Source organism: Phodopus roborovskii, unplaced genomic scaffold (assembly GCF_943737965.1).
Source record: "Phodopus roborovskii unplaced genomic scaffold, PHOROB, whole genome shotgun sequence".
Classification (NCBI taxonomy): Eukaryota; Metazoa; Chordata; class Mammalia; order Rodentia; family Cricetidae; genus Phodopus; species Phodopus roborovskii.
The window spans coordinates 4,056,593-4,077,966 of NW_026126550.1; the positions used below are offsets into that span (position 1 = coordinate 4,056,593).

The 21,374-nt window shown below is 41.9% G+C and overlaps 1 protein-coding gene across 8 annotated transcripts in view; it reads right to left on the reverse strand.

The window, feature by feature from the left end:
* Window positions 1–21,374, reverse strand: part of Myt1l (myelin transcription factor 1 like) — a 259,766-nt gene that overhangs the window by 78,721 nt on the left and 159,671 nt on the right. For 2 of the 8 annotated variants that reach the window (XM_051201286.1, XM_051201285.1), the window contains exons 1-3: window positions 9,786–10,782; window positions 5,034–5,168; window positions 816–906 (exon numbers count right to left, since the gene is read on the reverse strand). In XM_051201286.1, coding sequence (XP_051057243.1) covers window positions 816–906; window positions 5,034–5,168; window positions 9,786–10,740 — 1,181 coding nt within the window. In that variant the 5' untranslated portion in view covers window positions 10,741–10,782. Of the gene's footprint in view, window positions 1–815; window positions 907–5,033; window positions 5,169–9,779; window positions 10,784–21,374 lie in introns of those variants that run through there. The other 6 variants (XM_051201282.1, XM_051201281.1, XM_051201288.1 and 3 more) reach the window with 5 other exon arrangements.

Below are 21,374 nucleotides of genomic sequence, written 5' to 3' on the forward strand. Positions count from 1 at the left end.
TTATTATAAACTTAACACTAGTAACCAAGCTGCTTGCTGTGACTAACCAGTCACACAAAAATTAAGAGAAATTTTACAGCTTTATTTATCTCAGAAGAAGCCTAAGCCCATGGCAAGACAAACCTTAACAGAATCACATTCCGCTACTGCACAAAGGAAGTGATCTGTTACCACCTGGGTTTTCTGAAGAACTTGCCATCTCCAATAACATCTGAAAAGGATGGGGAAGAAATCTGGAGCTTGTTGCCATCCAGAGTATGTTTCTGACCAAGTATTCTTCAGCAGTAGGGCAGTTAAAGCCATTGACCTGGAGTACTATCACCAGTGGTGTACCCCTACCAGAGCTTCTGGACATCTGTTCATATTTTAATGATAACCATGCTGTTGACCAGGGGATTCATCAGAATTTCAAGAGCAGCCAAGTTACTCATCGGGATTAGCACTGCCTGGTTCTAGTCCACTGTTCTACATAAGTGGAAGACAGTCTCTCCTATGTGGGAAGATAATACAACCTTGCTGGACCCTTCTGGTCACTGTCATTGTAAGTGTCTAAGCTTCCATGTTGTACCAAGAAGGGTATCTTGTGAGGAACAGTGATCTTTTGTATTAAGGAACAACTGAAGAATTCCAATCTTCAAAACAGGGCAACCAAGCATTTGACCTTTCTATACATGGTGTGGCTGATTATTTAGGAGCAATGTGTGAGGTCCACCAGTCTCCCTGGAAAAGGAGGGATGCATAGAAGGAAAGAGCTCCCCTGGGGCAGGGTTGTGGATGGCACCCTCTAGCATACACCCCAGCAGAGTGTGACTTACCTTCTGTGAGAGTTCCTGTTGCTATTCACATGCCCTCGCCCTGTGCAGCCTGGAGTGGGACACTTGAGAACATTTTCATGCATGGCAAGAACTTGACAAAGGAGAGGCAAAGAAAATAGCCCAGCATTAAAAGAGAGAAGTGATGAGAATACAATATGCAATTGATTCTTAACAGGCTAGGTTAGTTTACAATAGACAGGCCTACAAACGTCTGTAATGTGCATGACCAGGAAATACACGTGGGAAGAGAAAGAAGGCTGTATGACTGTACTCAGGCATGCAAAGCAGGGTGCACTGGCAGGGAGCCATGGGGGTTAGAGAATGCCGAAACTGAGTAGTCCCTCATGGGACAGAAAAGCAAGGGCCATCATAGTGTATCCCATGGGTAAGCACTGGATGCTGATCAGCCGTGTAACAGCACATAGCCTGGGCGTTTTAAAACATGCCTGTGCTTTTGAAACACATGGGATCATCAAAGTCTGATGTGAGTAAGCAGAACCTTAAACCTTATTTTTTTTTTTAAATAAGCCATGTTTGCTTAGGAAATTAGTATTGTGTGTGTGTGTGTGTGTGTGTGTGTGTGTGTGTGCGTGCGCGTGTGCGCGCGCTCATGCGTTTTTAGTAGAATGAGTAGGAATAGTAGTAAGATCTCTGTATTTTCGCCACATGAAAGTAACAAATAGGAAGATGAAAGAGATGGCCCCCAGAGCACAAGGACACTGCCTGCTGGCATCCAGGAAGGCTGGTCTTTTTTGACAGCCCTATCCTCTGTGTCTGCTGAGGCTTTTGGAGTTAGGAGTTCTGGTGAAGTCAAGAAAACTGACTCCCAAGATGCCTGCAAACCCTAGTGGCCTTTGTGGCAGTCCTCCCTGCCTAGGATCAGTGGTCATGTGAGGTCTGCTCAGCACCACAACTGCTCATACCTGTCACTATTTCCCATGACTTTACTCTCCTGGAGCAGTCACTGTCTTGTTGGGCCCATGTACAGTTCCTAGATGCCTTTGTTGTACCTTTCCAAGTTTGATGTCTTTACTATTGGTGAAATCTTTAAAAATAGCCTGTTACAATTTTGTCCTTAAGTTCTTCTGCCTCTTCTTTAGATGTGGCTAATGCCCAATAAATACAAATCAAAGCAGAAAAGTCAGCATTCAGCTCATTTTCTGGAAGGAGGTTTTGGGGATACAGGGGGCTAGGAGATCTCTTTTCTGAGGAGTCCCTGTCTCAGAGGAGGATGTGCCTTTCTGAAGTCTGCAGTTTTGCTAATCTTCCCTCTATCCTATTGCCCTGTTAGAATGGCATGTATTTTTCTTTATGTTAATATGTGCCTTTCTTTCTCTTTATGCTAAATATTTCCATTATAAAGTCTTCCCTGGAGAGAGCAAACACCTTTCAGGCTTGGCTGTGTGGCAGAGTTCAAGTGACTGTTTCTGTATTCTGCTAAGTAGCGATCCATACAGTTTGTTCAGGCCACACCTCTAGTGGCACCTGCTTCTTCAGTCTGCAGGTTGCCTCTGGGGACTGTCTCAAACCTTTCTGCACTTTAGTTTATAGTGATACTCTCACTACTTTCCCCCCAGTCTTTCTCTGAAGCATCTGCAGTAGCTTTCGAACAGGAGGTCCAGTGACCTCTGTAGCCCTTCCTCCTAAGCTCCTTTGCCGCCTCAGTCATGAACATCACACCTGGAACTTTTGAGAAATGCTATTTTACCTGCTTTACTGACCCTACTGACCCCCCCATTTCCTCCTTCACCTCATCTTTCCACACAAGCCTATGTTTGGTTCCTTTCTTTCCATCCTTCATGCTTTTCCCTGGCAACTCACTCTTCTTTGTACTATTTGTAGTGCTCAAAAGGTGGCACAGGGTACCAGCTACTATACCTACTTCGGTTACCTTCCCACACTACCCAGCATACTGTAAATCTGTATTGCGGGTGGTGATAGCAACTTTATCTGGCTCAGCTGGGGTCTCCATGAGTAGAACTGTCCTCTGCCATTCATCTAGTTAGTATGTTGTAGCAGAAGAACCCTTCACTGGATTCACTTGGGTGGAAACAGGCACGGAAGACAGTCACAACAACAAAGGATGCTGCCTACTATGGAGTTATTTATTTATTCTTTATCTTTACATTCTATGGTATTATAAAGAACTACTCATGAAAAAGTAGTAGTACCCCCTTGCCACATATACCCTTATGAGACATTGTCTCATATAGACCAGGCTGATGTCCAACTCAGTCCTGCTTCTACTTCACAAGTTCTGGGATTACATTCATGTAGAAATGTTTTTTTTTTTTTTTTGCTTTTTTAGTTTATTTTATTTATTTTTTGTAGACACCTTGTTCTTAGGACCAGGTCAGACCGGAGCCCAACTTATTGCCTGCTAAGATGGGTCCACATGTGGTCAAACAGAGCAGGCCTATTCATTTCTAGCTCAGCAGAACATAACCCACACTTGAACCACATCTAGACATTTCCTGTGAAAATATAGTCAAGGAGAATTTTTATCCATTTAAAGGGATTAATCTTGAAGGCAAAAAAAAAAAAAAAAAAAAAAAAAAAAACACAAAACAAAACAAAACCCAACCAAAAAACTATGAAAAATAAAAAACAAAACAAAACAAAAAAAAAAAAAAACAAAAACAAAAAAACCCAACAACAACAAAACAAAACAAAAACCCTATGGCCTGGAAAAAAAATTCCTTAAAGAAACTTATTAAAGCATTAGCTCTCAGCTCTGGTGCCTCAATTTGTACTGAGAACCTGCAACATGATGCCAGGAAGCAGGTTAGAGTTGAAGCAGGAACACCAGGCCCAGGGTTTGGGTTGGTGATGGGTTTTAGAACTGGCATGGGTTTACAGCTGCATTCAGGCCCACTAAAAGTTGCTCAGATGAACTTTTAAGCACTGAGCACCACCTATTGCCAGCCAGTTTGCTTCCCTTGAAAGAGAAAGAAGATGGAGTTGGATTCCCATGTTCTTCATCTGGTAGATAGGGCAGGGCTCCCTGGGGGACGGGGGTTATGGCATTGAATGGGCCAGTGCTTGCATTTGCCAGCCAAGCACCTACCACAGTGCTCACATGTGGAAGCCGCTGTCGTCAACCATGCGTCTCCCTGTCATGTAACACACGGGATTGTAGACACACCTGGATTTGTTTATTTTTACAGCTTTTTCATAATCATTCTCAAGACAGATACAGGAAACATAAGCATGTCATTTTAATAGGCATTTGAGAACCTGAAGCCACAATACCATCTGAACACTTTTCACCAGAGAGTACTTAGCTTTCCCTGCTTCTCATGTTATACTGATACACAGAGAGCTGCCTGTCCTCTGACAGGTTTGTTTCTCAAGGATTTCAAGGGTGTCCCTGGTAACAGCATGGTCCTCAAAATGCCTTTGAGTATTCACCTGGTGGTCATCTAGCTACAGCTACAGCCACCTTCCCTACTGGAAGCTGAAGGAGGGCATTGCATGCTGTAGGTTCATACTAGGCGTGCATCTCGCCTTACTTGTCCCTGAAACTGGGTCTGTGCTTTGGACAATTGATTCTCATTGATTTTACACAGTTGGCATATTTCTTGCCAAGGGAAAGGTAAGCAAAAAATGATATATATCATTTTAGATCTAAAAGAAATACTGCTTTCACAGATTCATTTCATACCCTTGGAACCTATCTTTCAGAAAGAATGTGTAAAAGAAAAAACCCACCAGATCCAAACCTGTTCATTTGACATCTTTAGTGTGTGAATGCCAGGGCACCTGTGATATGAAATACACTACAAAACTGTTCTAAATGCTGACTGGACAATATATATTAGTTCAGGAATTTGAGCAAAATACCAAGGGCTCTTTTCCCTGGGATTTCTAAGATCAGTGTGCATGGATTATTTTAGAGGCTGGCTAGTTCAGGTCTGTAATATCTGAAACCAAGTAGAGAAATTACCTGACTAGGATAACAGAATAAGTAGTACTGAGGAACAGAGCTCAGGTGGGCCTGGGAGCCTATTCCAGGGAGATAACTGCAGGGTGAGCTACTCTTGGGAGCTGGTACCCGGAATATCCAGAGGGTATAGGAGGAAGCTTCCTGAGGTGCCCTCCAGGCTGAGGAAGGGTCAGTGACAGCTTCACTGAGGTGCCATGAAGATGAGGTTGGGGGGGATGATTGACAGAGCCAGAGTGCTTGCACGCCCCGGGGAGCGGCGAGACACGACTTACTTTCTGGAGGGACCCTATCTTTGTGCGGGCATCCAGACAGACTGCGGTGATGCGGGTAAAGCCCAGTTACGTGGCCGGTTCCATCACACCCGGGGGTTGGACACTTGCTCTCTCTCTTTTCTGTTCTTGAGGGATCTAAAAGCGACAACAGGTGTCAAGAAAATGAATGTTTACCAACTGCAGACTCATGCGGTTATCCAGCAACCTGAAGAGACCGTTGCTAAACAGAGAAATTAGGCAGTTGTCAGGGATAGGCTGGGACATCAGGCTTTTGCTTCTGTAGCTCTTTGGATGTGGGTAATATTTTCAACCTTATACATAAAGTATTTTGTTTTTTATCCAAAAGTTAAAAAAAAAAGCACCTATCTCTAATCTTAACTCTTGATCAATTGGTTTCCCGTGTGTTACATGATAAGCTGTGTTGCTCAAAGAAATCAATGTAAAATAGTGATGAGACAGTGACCTTCTTAGAGAACAAAACTCCATATTTCATTCAGCAGTTTCTCCATACAATTCAACCAGAGTAAGGTGCTGCTCAGAAACCCTTCACCTGATTCCCTCTTTGAAGTGCTCTGGTCTCATATGCCTTAGACTTTTTTTTTTTTTAAGCCACACTGTTTCTTAAAATAGCAATTCAGCACTTTTTTTTTTTTTTTTTAGTCAACTGAACTCTCAGAAGGCACTGTAAGCAAATGACGGAAAGGGTGGCAATCCCACCTGGCAGGGTGATGGACAATCAAAAAACGCTTCATAAGCCGCTGGAGCAACCATTTGTTTTGATTTCTTCGTCTGTACTTGGAATCAGAGGAAGGCTCTTGTAATGCTGTGCATGCATACACACAGTAGGAGGTCAGGCTGATCTAGAGCGCTGCCAGCTCCTCTGCAGCGCCAGCCAAGAGCCAATCAGAGCAGACGTTTGGTCCAGAATTGAATGCTGGATGCCAGAGATGTAACGATATCCTAATAGAGTTGTTTTTTTTTTTTTTTTCAACACCCAGATCAACCACAGTTCACCCTCATGCATTACAACAATTCTAGCAAGTGTTAATGAGGCCAGATCAGGCTGAATTCTAAATTGTAGATTGTGACACACTGTGTTTTGGAACAAGTATTTGAAAACCAGTTGCTCAGATCATCAATACTAACTATTATGTTTTGTCTCAATGACTGCTAGAGTTAAATTTTTAATAGGAGTTGAATTCTTTTATGTGAATATCTCATAATTGGACTAATCAAAGTTATTAGAAAATATTTGCTTTACTTTTGGTTAAGAATTAATTTATATCAAGAAAAAGTATCTTGAGTTTGAATTTTATTTGCTTTGGTTTTTTTGTGATAGAATGTCACTCTGTAATCCAGGTTGGCCTGAATCTCAACTGTGTAGCTCAGGTTGGCTTTAAACTCAGGGTGATACTCATGCCTAAATCTCTAAGTACTGGGATTACAAGCACGAAGCACTATCCCTGGCTTGATTTTGGAATGTTTGAACTCTTACAGGCTTTCTTTTGTGCTTATAAGCATGAAATAGACAACTCCCAAGATCTTACAAATGCTGTTATACTGAATGAAGGATATTCCTCATTCCTTTACTGCTAATATATCATCTACATAATGATCCTGTCAGATGCTAGAACCACTCCAGCCAGCACTGGTGTGGAAGAAAACACTGGGCACTGCTAACTGCTGTCCTGCCCCTACAATAACCTTATGGTCTTTGCCAATGAACCCAGGAATAAGTACTGGCATTTCAGTTTCTATAGGTTCAAAATAAAGCCTACCATTCTGGTGCCCTCTGAGCAACTTCATTATACTGAGAAAAGTTAATATACATCATTACAAAATAGTAACCACACAGTAACAGTTTCAGAGGATAGCACTGATAATTTAAAATAATAAATTTAAGAGATTTTAAAAACCTAGATACAAATGACTTGTACAGGATTAAAAAAATAATACCATACTATTCACTTTGATCACAAAGTAACTGTTTTATCAGGACCCCAATATCTACACAAATAACATGATTTCACAGATTTTAAAAGAGTTTTGAAATTAAATGATCTTTATATTTAAAAAAAGGTTCAAAACTCTCTCAGGGTACAGAGAACAGAAGAGCATGATCTGCTCTCTTTACATGGCAGAGATGGGGTCTGCCATTGCCCTTACTGTGCCTTGATTACTTGTTTCCTACAATCCCAATTCACCTTTCAAACAAACATAAAACAGTGAAGCAAACAAAAAGACCAGGCAACCTAACCAGAAACCTTGCAATAACTTAAAAAAAAAAGTGTGCTGAATTTAGCTTATTCCCCTTTTGCCCTAATGAAAGGGAAATGTGTGGAAGGCAAAAAAGTTATTTTATATTAACTTAATATTTTGAAATGCTCATTAGTAGTTTAATGAAGTATTTTCAGTTAAGATGTATGGTATGAGAGCATGCACTCTCTTTACAGAAGGAAGAAAAAAGCCACAACACAGCATGTTGATGTGATGGGCATTTTCAGGCATGTTGGGAAGATATGGTCCCAAAACTTTAGTTTTTTAAAAGAGGGCTTTAATCTCTGCTCCATTTTTTGTTGTGTTCATGCGTGTGTGTGTATGCAAATGTGCACATGTGCATGTGTGAGTACATGTGTGTGCATCTGCATGTGCAGATGTACACGTGTGTGTATGAGAATATGTGTGTGTGTGTATGTGTGTTAGCTTTGCTTTGGCTCAGAATGAAACTACAGCTATAGTCAAAGAAACATGGAAACTGTTGATGGAAAATACTGATAACTTTGGCCAGAAGTAAACCTGGGAAACTAGAGAAGTGGTGACCAGTACCTTCTTTCTCATGAGAAAATTCAGGCTCCCAACCTTCCCCTTCTCATGACAAAAATGTACCTGAGCATTCACTTCCCCTCCTCATGTAGGGGAAGCAGTCAGGGAAAATTCCATGTTTTTCATAAAAGTAAAGCAACATAACAACAAAGCAAAAGAGCTATGTGCTTGGCGGATTACACAAACCAAAGAAGCCATGGTGATGAGGACACTCTTTGATGCATAATTTGCCTCCACACATGGTCACTCACTATGCTTCTCAGCACCACAGCTCTGACCTGGGAACTACTACTTAGAATTCTAAAACATGAATCTAAATATATATATATATATATATATATATATATATATATATATATATATATATAAAATAGCAGTCATATGGAAAGGCATGAATTTTTGTCATTCTCAAAATCCAACTAAAAATGTCTTAATTGATTGGTTTATCACATCTTATTCTAATGTTAGCTCAATCATTTAAAACACATATGCTGTGTTCTATGTGTTTCAAGGAAAGCCTAAAGCTCAATGGCACCAGAATCTATGTTCTTTAGAAAGTAATACAGTCCTTGTATGTACTCATCTGGGGGTCTTGTGCTTGCCTTTGTAATTAAATGAAAAGCCCATATCCATCCAGGCACTAGTCAACCAGAAACACTCAGCGCTCTGGCTAGGGCTTCTGACAGCTTGTACCTGGTCATAGTAATGTCCAGCTGGCCATGGAGCTATGAGCACACATTGAGAGGAGAGTACACACCTGTGCCACAACAGGGATGATACAATTTTTGGATTGTTTTAAATTTGTTCAGCAACTGATTTTCAAACTAAATTTCTGAATCTCATGATCAGATCCATAGTGAGGAAACTGAGTATTCATAATGTACAGAATAAAATGAAAAGCAAAAAAGGAACATTTTTGGTGATAATACAGAAAGGATTTAAGGAACTACCAATTTCATTTTTGAGACAGTTTCTTTCATAGTTCTGAGTCTTGAGAGGAATCGACCAAACCGAAGTGAAGCTAAGTGAAGCTCAATCAAGACTTGCACCAACTGCAGATGGATACAGATGTTACTATGAACATGAAGTCGCTATATCAGGCTAGCTAAGTTGCACAAATAGATAGATGCAAATATGTGCTCATTTATTTCATAAAATAAAATTCAGTTAAACTATTGTAGGGTAGTTTTGAGATTTTTTTAAAAAAAATAATATATAGTATTTGACAAAAGAGCCACAACTTCTTCCACAATGTAATGGAGCCAGTAAGGGGAATTAATATTCTAGAGAAATTGCTATTGGTTTCAGCTGTGACTACTGTGTGCCTTGCATGGCAAGTAGTTTCCTAAGCAAACTATCACAGATAATTAATGTGCAGTCACTGTCCTTATCTTATGTCATCGTTCATTGTGTTGCTGTTCAATTCCTTTTGGGTATTTTCTATGGGGCCAGTTTCATCAATAACTGTCACTAGGTAATAATTTTATAAATCATGAAGCCATATACTCAATACAATTTATGAAGAAAGTGCCTCATCTCTGATTGACTGATTGATGCCTAAACCCTTGCCACTGTTCAGCATAGATCATGGTTCCTTTGTAACAGCATAGCCTGGTCCTGATGGTCTCAATCTAGGTGTGTTGGTGCACTCTTGCCTTGTCTTCTTCAGGTATGCACTTTCCCACTGTCATTCTATCCATTTGCTCTAATGGCAGCACACTTACTTGTTTTATGTATTTCTCAGACAAATATTTTATTTGTTCTATATAGAAAAGTTGTCACATGAGAGAGCTCTATAATAAACTCTAAAAATGTGCATTAGATGTAATATTTGTAGTGATTTATAGTATAACAAACTATCATAAGCATCTCTCACTTAGCTCACATTTGCCTGAAGCAACTTACGTTAGGTAGAAATATTACCTTTACCATAGTATGGCTTTTTGACATGGCTGTCACTGGATTTGGATTTTCTGTCTTCACCAGCCAGCTGTCTTGGAGACTGGTCCTCATAGGATCTCAGGTTATCCCTTCTCCCAGCATCCATGGCCATCTTCTCCCTCATGGCCTTGGCTCTCTCTGTCTCCAAGGCAATGGCTTTCTCTAGCAGAGTCAGGTTGCCCTTGGTCATGTCAAATACCTCCTCAGACCTGTCTGAGTTCACTGAGGTGGTGTCATCATCCCTCTCATGACACCCATCCTCCTTGGCACAGCTGGAGAACGTTCTAGACCTGGGGCTTAGCTGCTCCTCCAGCCGCATAAGGTTCATCATATCTGAGTAGCTCCTGTCTGGTGTCCTCCCAGGGAAGTCATCCTCTTGCCGGACATGTTGGCGCACACTCATGTTGGGTGGCTGACTCCTGTCCTGTGGGTTGGTCTCGCTGAGTTTCCTGGCCAGGTCAAAGCACTGGTTCCTCAGACACTCTAGACTACTGAGACAAACTTCCTCATCACTCTCCTCCACCATCTTCTCCATAAGTCCATTGTTCATGGGCTTCCCTAGCATGACATAGTTCATATTCCTACTGTCTTGCTGTGACATTCCCTCAGCATAACTTCTGTCACTGATGTTCTCTGATAGCACAACACCATGTCCTTGTGCCAATAGCTTAAGGGAGTCCACTGTTTCTCTAACAACATCACTGTCTAAATCTAGACTTAGTTCGCCTTTTCGACCGAGGTTTTCATTTTTGTCACTATCATCCTCCAAGCTATTGGAGGTATTGCTGTTCATTTCTGACTCAGTCCTGGCTCGGTATGCTGCATCCTCAGCAATTTTGCCAAGATTTAATAGTGACTTGGCTACCAGTTCATCATAGTTATCATACTCATCATTGTTGTTATCATCCTTTTCTGGGTCCTGCATTATTCGCGTACAACTCATTTGATGGTCTTCTGCAAAGAAACAGAGAAGACAAAAAGGAAAAAGAAGAAGTGGCTAGACTGTGAAGATCATTGCTACAGCATGAACAGTAAGCTCACAGCAAGTCAAATCCTGCTTGGCCTAGAAGGGAACCTTACAAGACATTTGCTGCTGTGTAGAAAATAAAACCATAAAGCAAACAAATTGTGTTAAAGAGCAGGAGGCCACTTAAGATATTCACAGAGAGATATAAATGCCTTTAGTTAATCCTAAAGTTAGCCACTAAATACAGTAACTATAATATGAAAACATACATTTTTGTTTTTAATGTTATAATTTACCACCTTCATTGGCTGTATTCACAGCTAACAATTGACCTACCAGTTATATCTCTCACATCACTGTGCTTTCTAAAAATTCCTGAACTTCCCTTTTTCCTAACACTTAGAGGTTCTCTATAATCCCCTTTAAGTGGTTTATTTCCCATCATATTTGTGCAAGATAGAAGACAACCTCAGATTTCTGAAGTCATACAGGAAGGATATCCTCTTAGGAAGGTCATAAGAATACTGAATTGAGAAGCATGAACGTGATAGCTTCTAGTCAGTGTATTGAGAGACTCACAGTGAAGTGGCAGGAGCTCCACAATGAGCATGAAGAAGGAAGAGGACAAATGCTTTGTATATGGGTAAGTTAGGCATGTACAGTGACCACATGTCACTGGGTCAAATGGGACTGGTTAACTATGACACTCATAATCTAATGTTTAATTTGACCTATGGTGATAATATATTCACCCATCTCACCAGCATGAAGAAACTTGAATAAGATGTACTCAACCTCAAAATATACTTAAAGGAAATCTTTTTAAAAGTCCATGTTAAGCATGACGTAAACCCCTCTATTTCATCAGACACCCATTTGGCTTTCACTTAGAGAGCAGCTTGGATTTGAATTTCTATTCACAACTTCTGCACAATTGCTGTCATCTGCATTGCGAAACACAGATAATAATAAATGAGTTTTCAAATGCATTCCCCTTTGGTTGGTTGGTTAACGGATGCCATTTCACATCTGTCCTTTGTTTTTATGATTCAAATGCCAGAGAACTTTCAGAGTTTGATAATGATTTGGAGGAATGAGGCATATCGACTAGCTGCAAACAGCAGCTGACTAAAACTGAGATACTGAACCTCTGGTGCTTTCAGTATGGATTTTATGCAGAAAAGGTTCATGTTAGCAAAAGGAGATTTGAAGCTCAATATAGCAGTAACTGAAAATAACTTCCCACCTGGAGTCAACAGATATTTAGGCTCTGACCCACTCTCCAAACATCAGCAACACTTGCTGTGTGAATCAGATTCTGTCTCTCTCAGGACACAAACCTCTTCATTTCACCATACTCTGCCTGAACCATTTCCCTTATTATAAGGATAAAATTGTTATCAAAGAGCAGCAAAAGGAAAGAAACTCGCACTGGCAAACATAATCACAAATGTGGCAAGACTAATCACAGATGTACACCTTGCTGTTGGCTGGCAGCTCAGCTTTTGAGTGCAAGTGCATCCTGTTCTCATGACTCTTTGGAAACTTGATTTTTAAAATATTTTCCTTTTGATTTATATACCTTGTTATGCTCATAAGTTATATAACTAGATCATCCTTGGGAATGACACAGCAACTATGATGGTTTGGGTAATTGTCCCCATCACTTATAGAGTATCATCCTGATGAATTTGTAAGCCATGATTTGGAAATGGACAATATGTGCCATGAGTTCAAAGATTAAAAAACTTAAAAATTACACTGTGTCTCGTATCTTTGACTACATGCATGTAGGTACTTATGCCACTGTGTGTGTGTGTGTGTGTGTGTGTGTGTGTGTGTGTGTGTATCTAAGGATAGTTTGAAGAAGTCTTTTCTTTCCCCAATGTGGAAATTCAACTGGTAAAGTGCTTACCATGCAAGTACAAGAATCTGAATTTGATTCCCAACCTCACATAAAGACCAAGTGTGGTGGCACATGCCTATCCCAGCATCTGGGGAAGTGGAGACAGGAGGGTCCCTGGGGCCTACTGGCTAGCCTGCCATCCTAGCCTAATCAGAGATCTCCTAGTTCAATGAGAAACCCTATCTTAAAAAATAAGGTAGAAAGTAGTAGAAGAAGATACCTATGTTGTCCTCTGGCTACCATATGTTCATGTACACCTGCACATACATGTGCATCCACACAGACCCACACAAAAGGGAAGTCACCTAATGTAATAACCAGGCCCTGTTTCTGTATCTAAGCTCAAAAATGAATTCTGCTGTGGAAAAGGACAAGGCTCTCAGGAGCCTTTCCCAGCAAATGTGGCAAATGTGATGCTGTTGCTTCTCCATTTACTAATCTCATGATTGTCCTTAGTTGTTTGTTTGTTTGTTTTGCCTGTCCTACTTTCCACATGACATGCTAAGGAGTACCCTTATGACCAATCTATGTCACCCTTTCCTAAGAAGATTAAAAAAAAGTGGATAAGCTTCTCCACACAGTATCCCAGTCATGCTGACCAATGAAACCAAGGAACTGAAAACAAGATTGGTCCCTTCCCTGCCTAAGTACCAGAAAACTGCCAGGCATTCTCCAGCAGGTGTGGCAGGCCTGCTCCTCACAGGAAAGTGTTCTGGGAGAACCCTGCAGATGTCCTGGTGGTCTTGTGAGGCAGATATGAAACTGGAAGTTATGCAACTGGCCCCATCATTCTCTTGTTACTCAGTGATGGTGCGAGGAGAGTGACCTTCCAAGAATCGTAATGAGCTCATCTATAAGGAAGGGATCATTATCTGTCTGGCCCATCTTGGCAAGTTCCTACAAACCCCACAGACTGAGCCACTCACACTATGTGTATTTTGAATGCCTTGCCTGGGTGGTATTGTTTTCCAATACTTTCTCCCCCCAAGTAGATGCCGGGAGAAACTCACCTATTCAAGGATGGTATCTAGAAATAGGTAGTGGGGAATGCATATGAAGTCAGAGCCTGATGATTTTTTTCCATTCTTCAAGTTATTAATGCTCAGTGTCATCTGAGGCCTCATGAGTTATAGCAGCAAATGTGGAAATGCCTGAGAAAATGATATTTAGGGCCCAAATCCTTACAGGTTCTTAGAATTCCTGGAGTGACCAGTGTTTAACCATTTCAAGGCATCCCCTATGGTCAGATCCTAATTATGTGGACTAATGGAAGGAAACAGGCTCCAAGTCATCAGCAAACAGGTTCTAAACACATGCTCTGACTCAGGATTCAGCCTTACCTAGAATGTCATGGTGAGCATTTAGAATTCAATGTCTGGTTTTTCCATATTCATACAATTTACCACCATGTTGTGCTTCTGCTGAGGCTAGCATTGAAAAGACTCCATCATAGTGATAGATTTTGGCAAATGGTGTAGAATTTTCTATGCTAGTCAGGGACCAGAAATACAAATATTCCAGATCACAAAACTTTCAGAAGTCACTATTACTTGCTTCTTTCCAGTGATTAATTTCTCTCAAAAAAAGAGGGATGTATTTATGATGAACAAAGCATTTTCCAGAAAATAAATGTACATTGTTTATGTTCTAAGTAAACAGTAGGAACATGAATACCAAGGTGTGTAGAGAGGATAGAATACTGTATTCCCTCTTTAGTACTGATCTCACAGAGACCCTAGCGCCAGGATGAGACCAGAGACCTCTCAACCTGTCCAGGCCCAGGTATTCCCTGCTGAATCCGATTTCATGTGAGAGTGGAAAGCATACAAGTTTGGGCTGATCTACTTCCAAAGGGTAGAAATGAGCCTAGAGTTAGATATGTTTTTTTTTTGTGGCTGAGCCCAGAAGATCTGCCATCCACCAGCTTCATTCCTAACTACTGTTACACATGTGATTTTTATTCCTGCAAAAACTTTATAAATTCTATTGCCACAATTCACTTCCTTTGAGTCTGACTACTAGGAAGATTTTATTCTACACAGACAGAATCATGTCGTTGGGAGGTTTTCCTAAAATGGCTGCAACTTCATATACTCTTTTTGCTGTAGTTTGTCTCTAAAAAGCCATGTCTGAGATACAACTTTTTCGAAATTTGGTACTGCTCAAGCCACATGCATATACATTATATGCACCCATATCATATCTCAAGGACAGTAAAGAGGAGTGTGTGTGTGTGTGTGTGTGTGTGTGTGTGTGTGTGTGTGTGTGTGTGTGTCTAGCCAATGGAATTCAGAATACAAAGCACAGTCTTACAGTGATAGAGGTTTGTTTGTGGCTACTACTTCTAAAAGACAACCACAGAAAGCCACAATTCACATGTGTCCAAGTGACAGAACTCAGAGACTATACTGGGGTGCTGTGCATGATTGTTTTACCAGTCTTCTGCACTGCTTGTTTCCATAGCAACCAGACGACAATCTTCTTGGATGAGGAACCCAGTAGGCTTGCAGACTAGTAGCTAGACACCCATATCCTTTTCAGATGAGACAGATCTCTGTTGTATACCCCCACCCCAGGTACTACTGTTATTCTCAGCATCTGCCTTCTGGCATTCTCTCCCTTTGATACTCCTCTCTAGCCTGTCATTAATTGAGGACATATTCAATTACCAGCCTTTGAACCTTGTGCTGGAATTGCCAGCTCAGCTAGCCTGACACCAGCCAATTTCATTGCTGTGACCAAATACTTGACAGAATCAAGGTAAGGGAAGGGTTTGTTTTGACTCATTGCTAAGATGATGCAGTCTTTTAGGCCACAGAAGGTGGGTAGACTCCATAGTGGTGAGAGAGTGCAGGTAGGGTCCTTCACAAAACAGGAGGCTAAGAACAGAGGGCGCTGTCACTCACTTGGCTTATTGTTTGTCTTACTTTTTACTTTGGTTAGTTTAGTCCAGGACGCTAGCCTATAGGATGTAGCCAACCACACATTCAGGGTCGGTCTTCCCTCCTTTTTTAAGCAACTCTAACAACTCTCTCAAAGACAGACCCAGAGTCAGTCTCCTAGGCCATTCTAAAATGAAAAACGAAGAGCAAGCATCACCAGAGATTAGAAAATTAGATAAGACCTATACTCTGGATGGATAGTCAAGACATCCCTGGGCTAACCAAGTGACATAGGAAAGCAGGTGAAAGGCACTTAAAAAGGATAAAAGAGGGCAGATCATGTGTGCCTATGATTTTGCTGACTATAATAACCCAGCTCAACATGCATACATGCACATGTGTGCGTGCGCGCGCGCGCACACACACACACACACACACACACACACACACACACACCCCTTCTTCAGACCAGGCTAGGATCACCATACCTCTCCACTGGCCTACTCTCTGCCACCTCAGGTACGCTGCAGCATGTGGGGCATCTCCTTGGATGGTAGGAGAGAAGCTCTCCTCTAGCCTACTGCATCTGTTCTCAAAACCCCAGACTCTGAGTTCAAGGGAACAGAGCCCACCCTCTTGACATTCCTGTAGTGGGGGCAGAATAGATTCTGGATACAGACCTTATCTTTACTCAGCCCCAGGATTTACCCAGCCCCAAGTGCCCCCCATCCTGGACAGATAGGTCTTCAGCTGAGCTAGACAACCCCTCAGGAGCTTTATTTCCCTTTTCATATAAAAGCCTTATAGATCAATAGGGAGGGTGGGCATGGGACAGAGAGTCATGAGAGCCAGATGGTACTAATGTGGGGACCACAGTCACAACTGTCCTGTTTCCTAACTATACATCACTTAACAGTGTGGCTGTTTGTTTTGCTACAGATGTTGTAAGAAGCATTTTATATTCATAGAAGGACTAACATCAAGCTACTAGAATCCTTCTTACTGCTAGAACATGGGGGAGTTCTCAAATCACATTTGGAGAAAGGCAGGCACCCTATTTGTCACCGGCATGCCCTAAGTGACAAAGTATCTCTGGCTTCCTCCTGATTTTTTCACACCATCACTAGCTTTTTCTTTATAGATATGTCTGTTACTTATCAGAACTTGTAGATAGCCTGAAGATTACAGAATAGGGTTATCTCAAACACACAAGCTTTCTTACCACAACTCTTTCTCCACTCCCCAAAGCCACAAGGGGTAGTTCCCATCTGAGCAATGTCGTAAGAGGGCCACAGAAGAGCTACAAACACTGTGGGATAATAGGAGGGGGACACCTGAGGCAGCGAATCTTGGAGGGGAAAGAGACATGGGAGTTTTGTTTTCAGATTGTACTAAAATGCATTCTCTCTTGTAAGTTGTTGAAAGTGAATGATTGATACTTGCATGTGATTTCCTATTGTCACTGAAGTTTATTTGTCTAGGTGGAACTTTTAAAAAGAAACATAAATAGGACCTTTTGGTAGTGATTCCTCCCCATAAATTAACTGTGTGGGTGAGGCATTTACAGACTCGGGGTTTTAGAAGTTGACAGCACAATCCATCCATGTCACTGAAGGGAAAGATGCTGGGTTCCACTCTTGAAGCCTTTGCCTCTCAAGACTAAAGGTTCTTCGGATACAGGTTGATCCCACCCAACAAGGACCACCTCCTGTCAGCTCAGGAATCTCCCTATCCCCAGATATAGGGAAAGAGGGGGTGCTGACATTGAAACAAACAGAAGGTATCTGGGGAGGTCAGCACTGGGGCAGCCAGGAAAATCCTGACCATAGGTGCACTTCCAGTCTCCAGAGCTCCTGCTCCCTTGTACCTTCTCTACAGCAGCTCCTCCCCGCGAGCTTCCGGTTTTGTTGCTGTTGAATATGGTGACATGGTTTTGATGTGTCATATAATCGTTACAAGTGAATTTCCAACCTCTTTACAGAAAGCTGTGTTGTTCTGACTTTATTCTCAATCCTACTAGTGTCTGCACATTGAAGACTTGAGCTCCTTGTCTGAAGATAAGTATGCTCAGTAGTTGGTTTTGTTTATCCCATGGCTGTGTGCACTTTACTGTCAATCCAACCTTATAAATCAATCTAATTTGTGGATGGGCAGTGCCCCTGTCACTCCTGAACAAAGTCTGACATTGCTTACCAAATCAGTACCAAGGGAACACAGACTGGTTCCCAACTGCCTATTTGTGATATCCTCCTTGGAGTGACACCACCCACTGGGTCATCTACTCAGAAATGCTCCTTTATATTTTCCCCTAAAAGGAAGTGAGCTAGATGCTCCCGATACTCTCCAAGATGCTAAGGTGCTAGCAGTTCATTTGGTCATTGGAACATACCTCTCACAGAAATAGTCTGACCCAGGAACCTAAGGTACAGACAGAATAATGGCTATCTAGGATAAAGAGATACCTGTGCAGTTCTAGCAGCTATTCATTAACTCTAACTAAATACTGGAACTTTAGGATTTCCCATTAAACAGAAACAGGTAGAGCCCATGGGAAGGGCATCAGCTCAGCCTTTTCACCAAATTGAAGATAAGTGTTATGGTTGTCACATTTTGCATAAGCCAATCCTGGTATACTGGATGGAGGATTACCCACATTATCATGTATCTATAGGTCACATTTAGAACTCAACAGTGAAACAAAAGGACAATATCCCTGTAGTCATGGGAGTTACAGTTGGTGAAAACAGAACAGGTAGAGTGTGAATATATACTGTGGTGTCAGTATGTTGCACTCTGTGAAGAATAACCAAGCTGAATGGGAATATAGGGAAGCCAGGAAGCCAGAGTGGGAGGATGAGGAAGGAGACCTTTGCCAGAGGCTAGGAGTTTGAGAAAGAGTAAGTGCCAGTTCATCAAGGCTCCAGGAAATCCAAGACCTCCATGGCCAAAGTAGTGTGTGAAGAAGTAGATACAGAGGATGGGGACATGGCCAGGGCTTGTCCATACTATGTCAATACACCAGTCTTAGATGCCTTCTCCTAACCCAAACCAAAGCTTCAGCTAGCCCAGTCAGGCATCCTGAGACCTTGTCCTGACAGCACTGTCCTCAATGCCTGTCTCTGTGGCACTCCCCTCCCACTTGGGAGTTAATAGGGATGATCTTGAGCAATGACTCGGCCCAGGACAGAGCAGGCTTGCAGCATGACTGGGTCAGTGTTCCAGGTAGGCCCAGCTATAGTCATAGAGTAATGCAGAACCTAGTAAATACAGGGTAGATCGTCATACAGTTATTTTTGATCATGGCTGCATAGTTGCAAACAGCTCAGACCTGTAAAGCTCTTTTGTGTTCTGTGCCTGCTTTATGTTGCAGACAGAGCAAGACAGGTAAAGGAGTCAAGGGGTGAGTCTTATTTCTTGAGAAGGCTGGATGACCTTTTTACGGTGAGTGGCGTGGGCAGAGCTGGGATCACCCTACCCCCACCCACAGGTGCCATGCTTCATTGTGATCACACAGCACTTAGGGTAAAAATTAAATGAACAAGACACACTAACTACATTGCTGATTCTCTGCAGTGGACTTTAAAACAAGCCGTGTGACATCCTGTTTTTACTACTGTAGAAAAAGCTAGCCTCTAGCACTTCACGCACGTGTTTGCATCTTAAGGGTATGAAGCGTTATATTTTCTAATTTGCCTCAAAATATTCAAACATTCATGAAATTTGATATAATTTATTTTATAATTAAGCAAAACCTAGTTGACATGGAGCAGGATTTTTTTTTTATATTATTATTATTATGGACAGTTACAAAGATCCTACTTGAGGCTAAATACTTTCTTATTCTCGTGCCACAGCACCATCTACCTCAGCACACTTGCATTCCCACAGAAGCCTTTTGTGTATGTTGGGAATGTTAATTTTAAGACGATAAAACCCACCATATTCATTCTCCCAACTGTGACCACAGCCTTCTTCAGGTGAAGCCTTGCATGCTAAACACATCGTCTCTGTGCTGTGCTGGTCTCAGAACTCATTGCTTTTTCTGCTGACTGCAGTAGAACACTGGCTGGCTAATTCTGATTTTCACAGTCTGTCTGCATTTCAGCTTGCTTCCCTCATCAGGGACCTGTCCCTGGGAAAGATACACAAGGATAATTGGCTAATCAATATGGAGAGCAGCACCCTGAGGGGAGACAGGGGAGTTGTGGGGCCTCAGTGCAGACCGCTCAGCACCTTTATCCTCTTCCCTCATGATCACACTAGCCACTACCTCACCCAGATCAGGACATGATTGCAGCTGAGGGCCTTACACCATCAGTCTGTTTGGAAGAAAACGCCCCAGGAAATCTTATTACAAAGATGCTTCTGTGAGGAGAAATTCACACAGTATAGCCTTTGAAATGGACTTCCTGAAGAGTGGGATCACCTCATTGAAGACAGTCTCATGGACAGCTCTCTTGTTTCATAGTAAGGACTGTAAGAACAGGGTCCCAAGTCAGAATCTATAGGTGTGGACTGCCAGTCCCCCAGTTACTTCAGGGACAGCAGAGGAGGTTGCAGTGATCTAACAAAAGCAGCTCCTCACACTTTGCCTCTCCACCATGTGTTTTCATTCTGGCTAGCCTTGAGCAACTGTCAGACATAGTAGAGAAGGTTCTTAATATCAGAATTCACAACAATCCACTCCTCATACAACCAAGGCTGCTAACTGATGTGAGATATGAAGGCCAGGTAACCCTAACTGAAGGGCCACCTGTACTGATTCACCCAGTGATTGTGGGGATAGTGATTAGGGCAGTCCTGAGATGGCAGAGGCAGATATCATTTTAGTAGTAGCTGCAGCAGAGCATTTAAAGATATGGAGGGTAGTAGTTTGGTCTTATTGAGTGTAGATCACAGAGTGGTAACTCACTTTGAGGGTGGGTAGTTGCTATTTAATAAACATGGAATTGGATAGTTACCATGCTTTTCACTATGTATTTTGAAAATAAGACTATACAAGAGGCTAGCCTGTGATTTATCCACTTTATAAAACATACAATTTTTTTTGTAAATATGTGTACTCAAAGGACATTCAGTGTCAGGCCCATTTGGTTTATGTGTAACTGCAATGCTCAAAGATCCAGGAAATGAAATACTTAATTCCTGTCCTATGTTCTAAATAATGTTTCTTCTACATGTGGTGAACTCATTTCATAGTAACTCAATGACTTGTGTAAATGTGTTTTTATCTGAAACAAGATCAACACATTTCAAATCATGGTCAAGAGAAAATGATTCCTGGGTGAACACAGTTGTCAGCACAGATAACCTGAGGTTTCTTGCCTGGTCCTCAGGAAGACACCAGTTCACATTGTCTCCCTGTGCCTACTTCACTTCCCTGTCTTCTCACACAAATGCTCCACTATGGCATTTGTCCAAGTTGTGTACAAACCATGGCTTAAACACGGGCTGCATCCTTGCTTCTCACTTGAGGTCCCAGTCTATACCTATATGGCAAAAACGAGGCACAACCAACAGTTGAGGAAACTGCTACAGCCTCAGCCTGTGTGGGGCTATGATTTCAACCAAGGATCATAAAGACAGAACCTCAGGGCAGTGACAAGCACTGAAAAAAGTGGCCTTTGTGCACTGCAGGAGTCTTGCATTCACTGTGCTTTCCAGATGTGTGGTATAGCTAACCTGTGACAAGACTGCATTTACTGATGGATACTCGGGCACTGACATCCACAGTATGGTTAAAAATAGGGTGTGCACAGTCAGGATATGAAAATGGGAGACTGATGGATCTCTGCCTCTCAAAGACTCATTTTAACAATGTA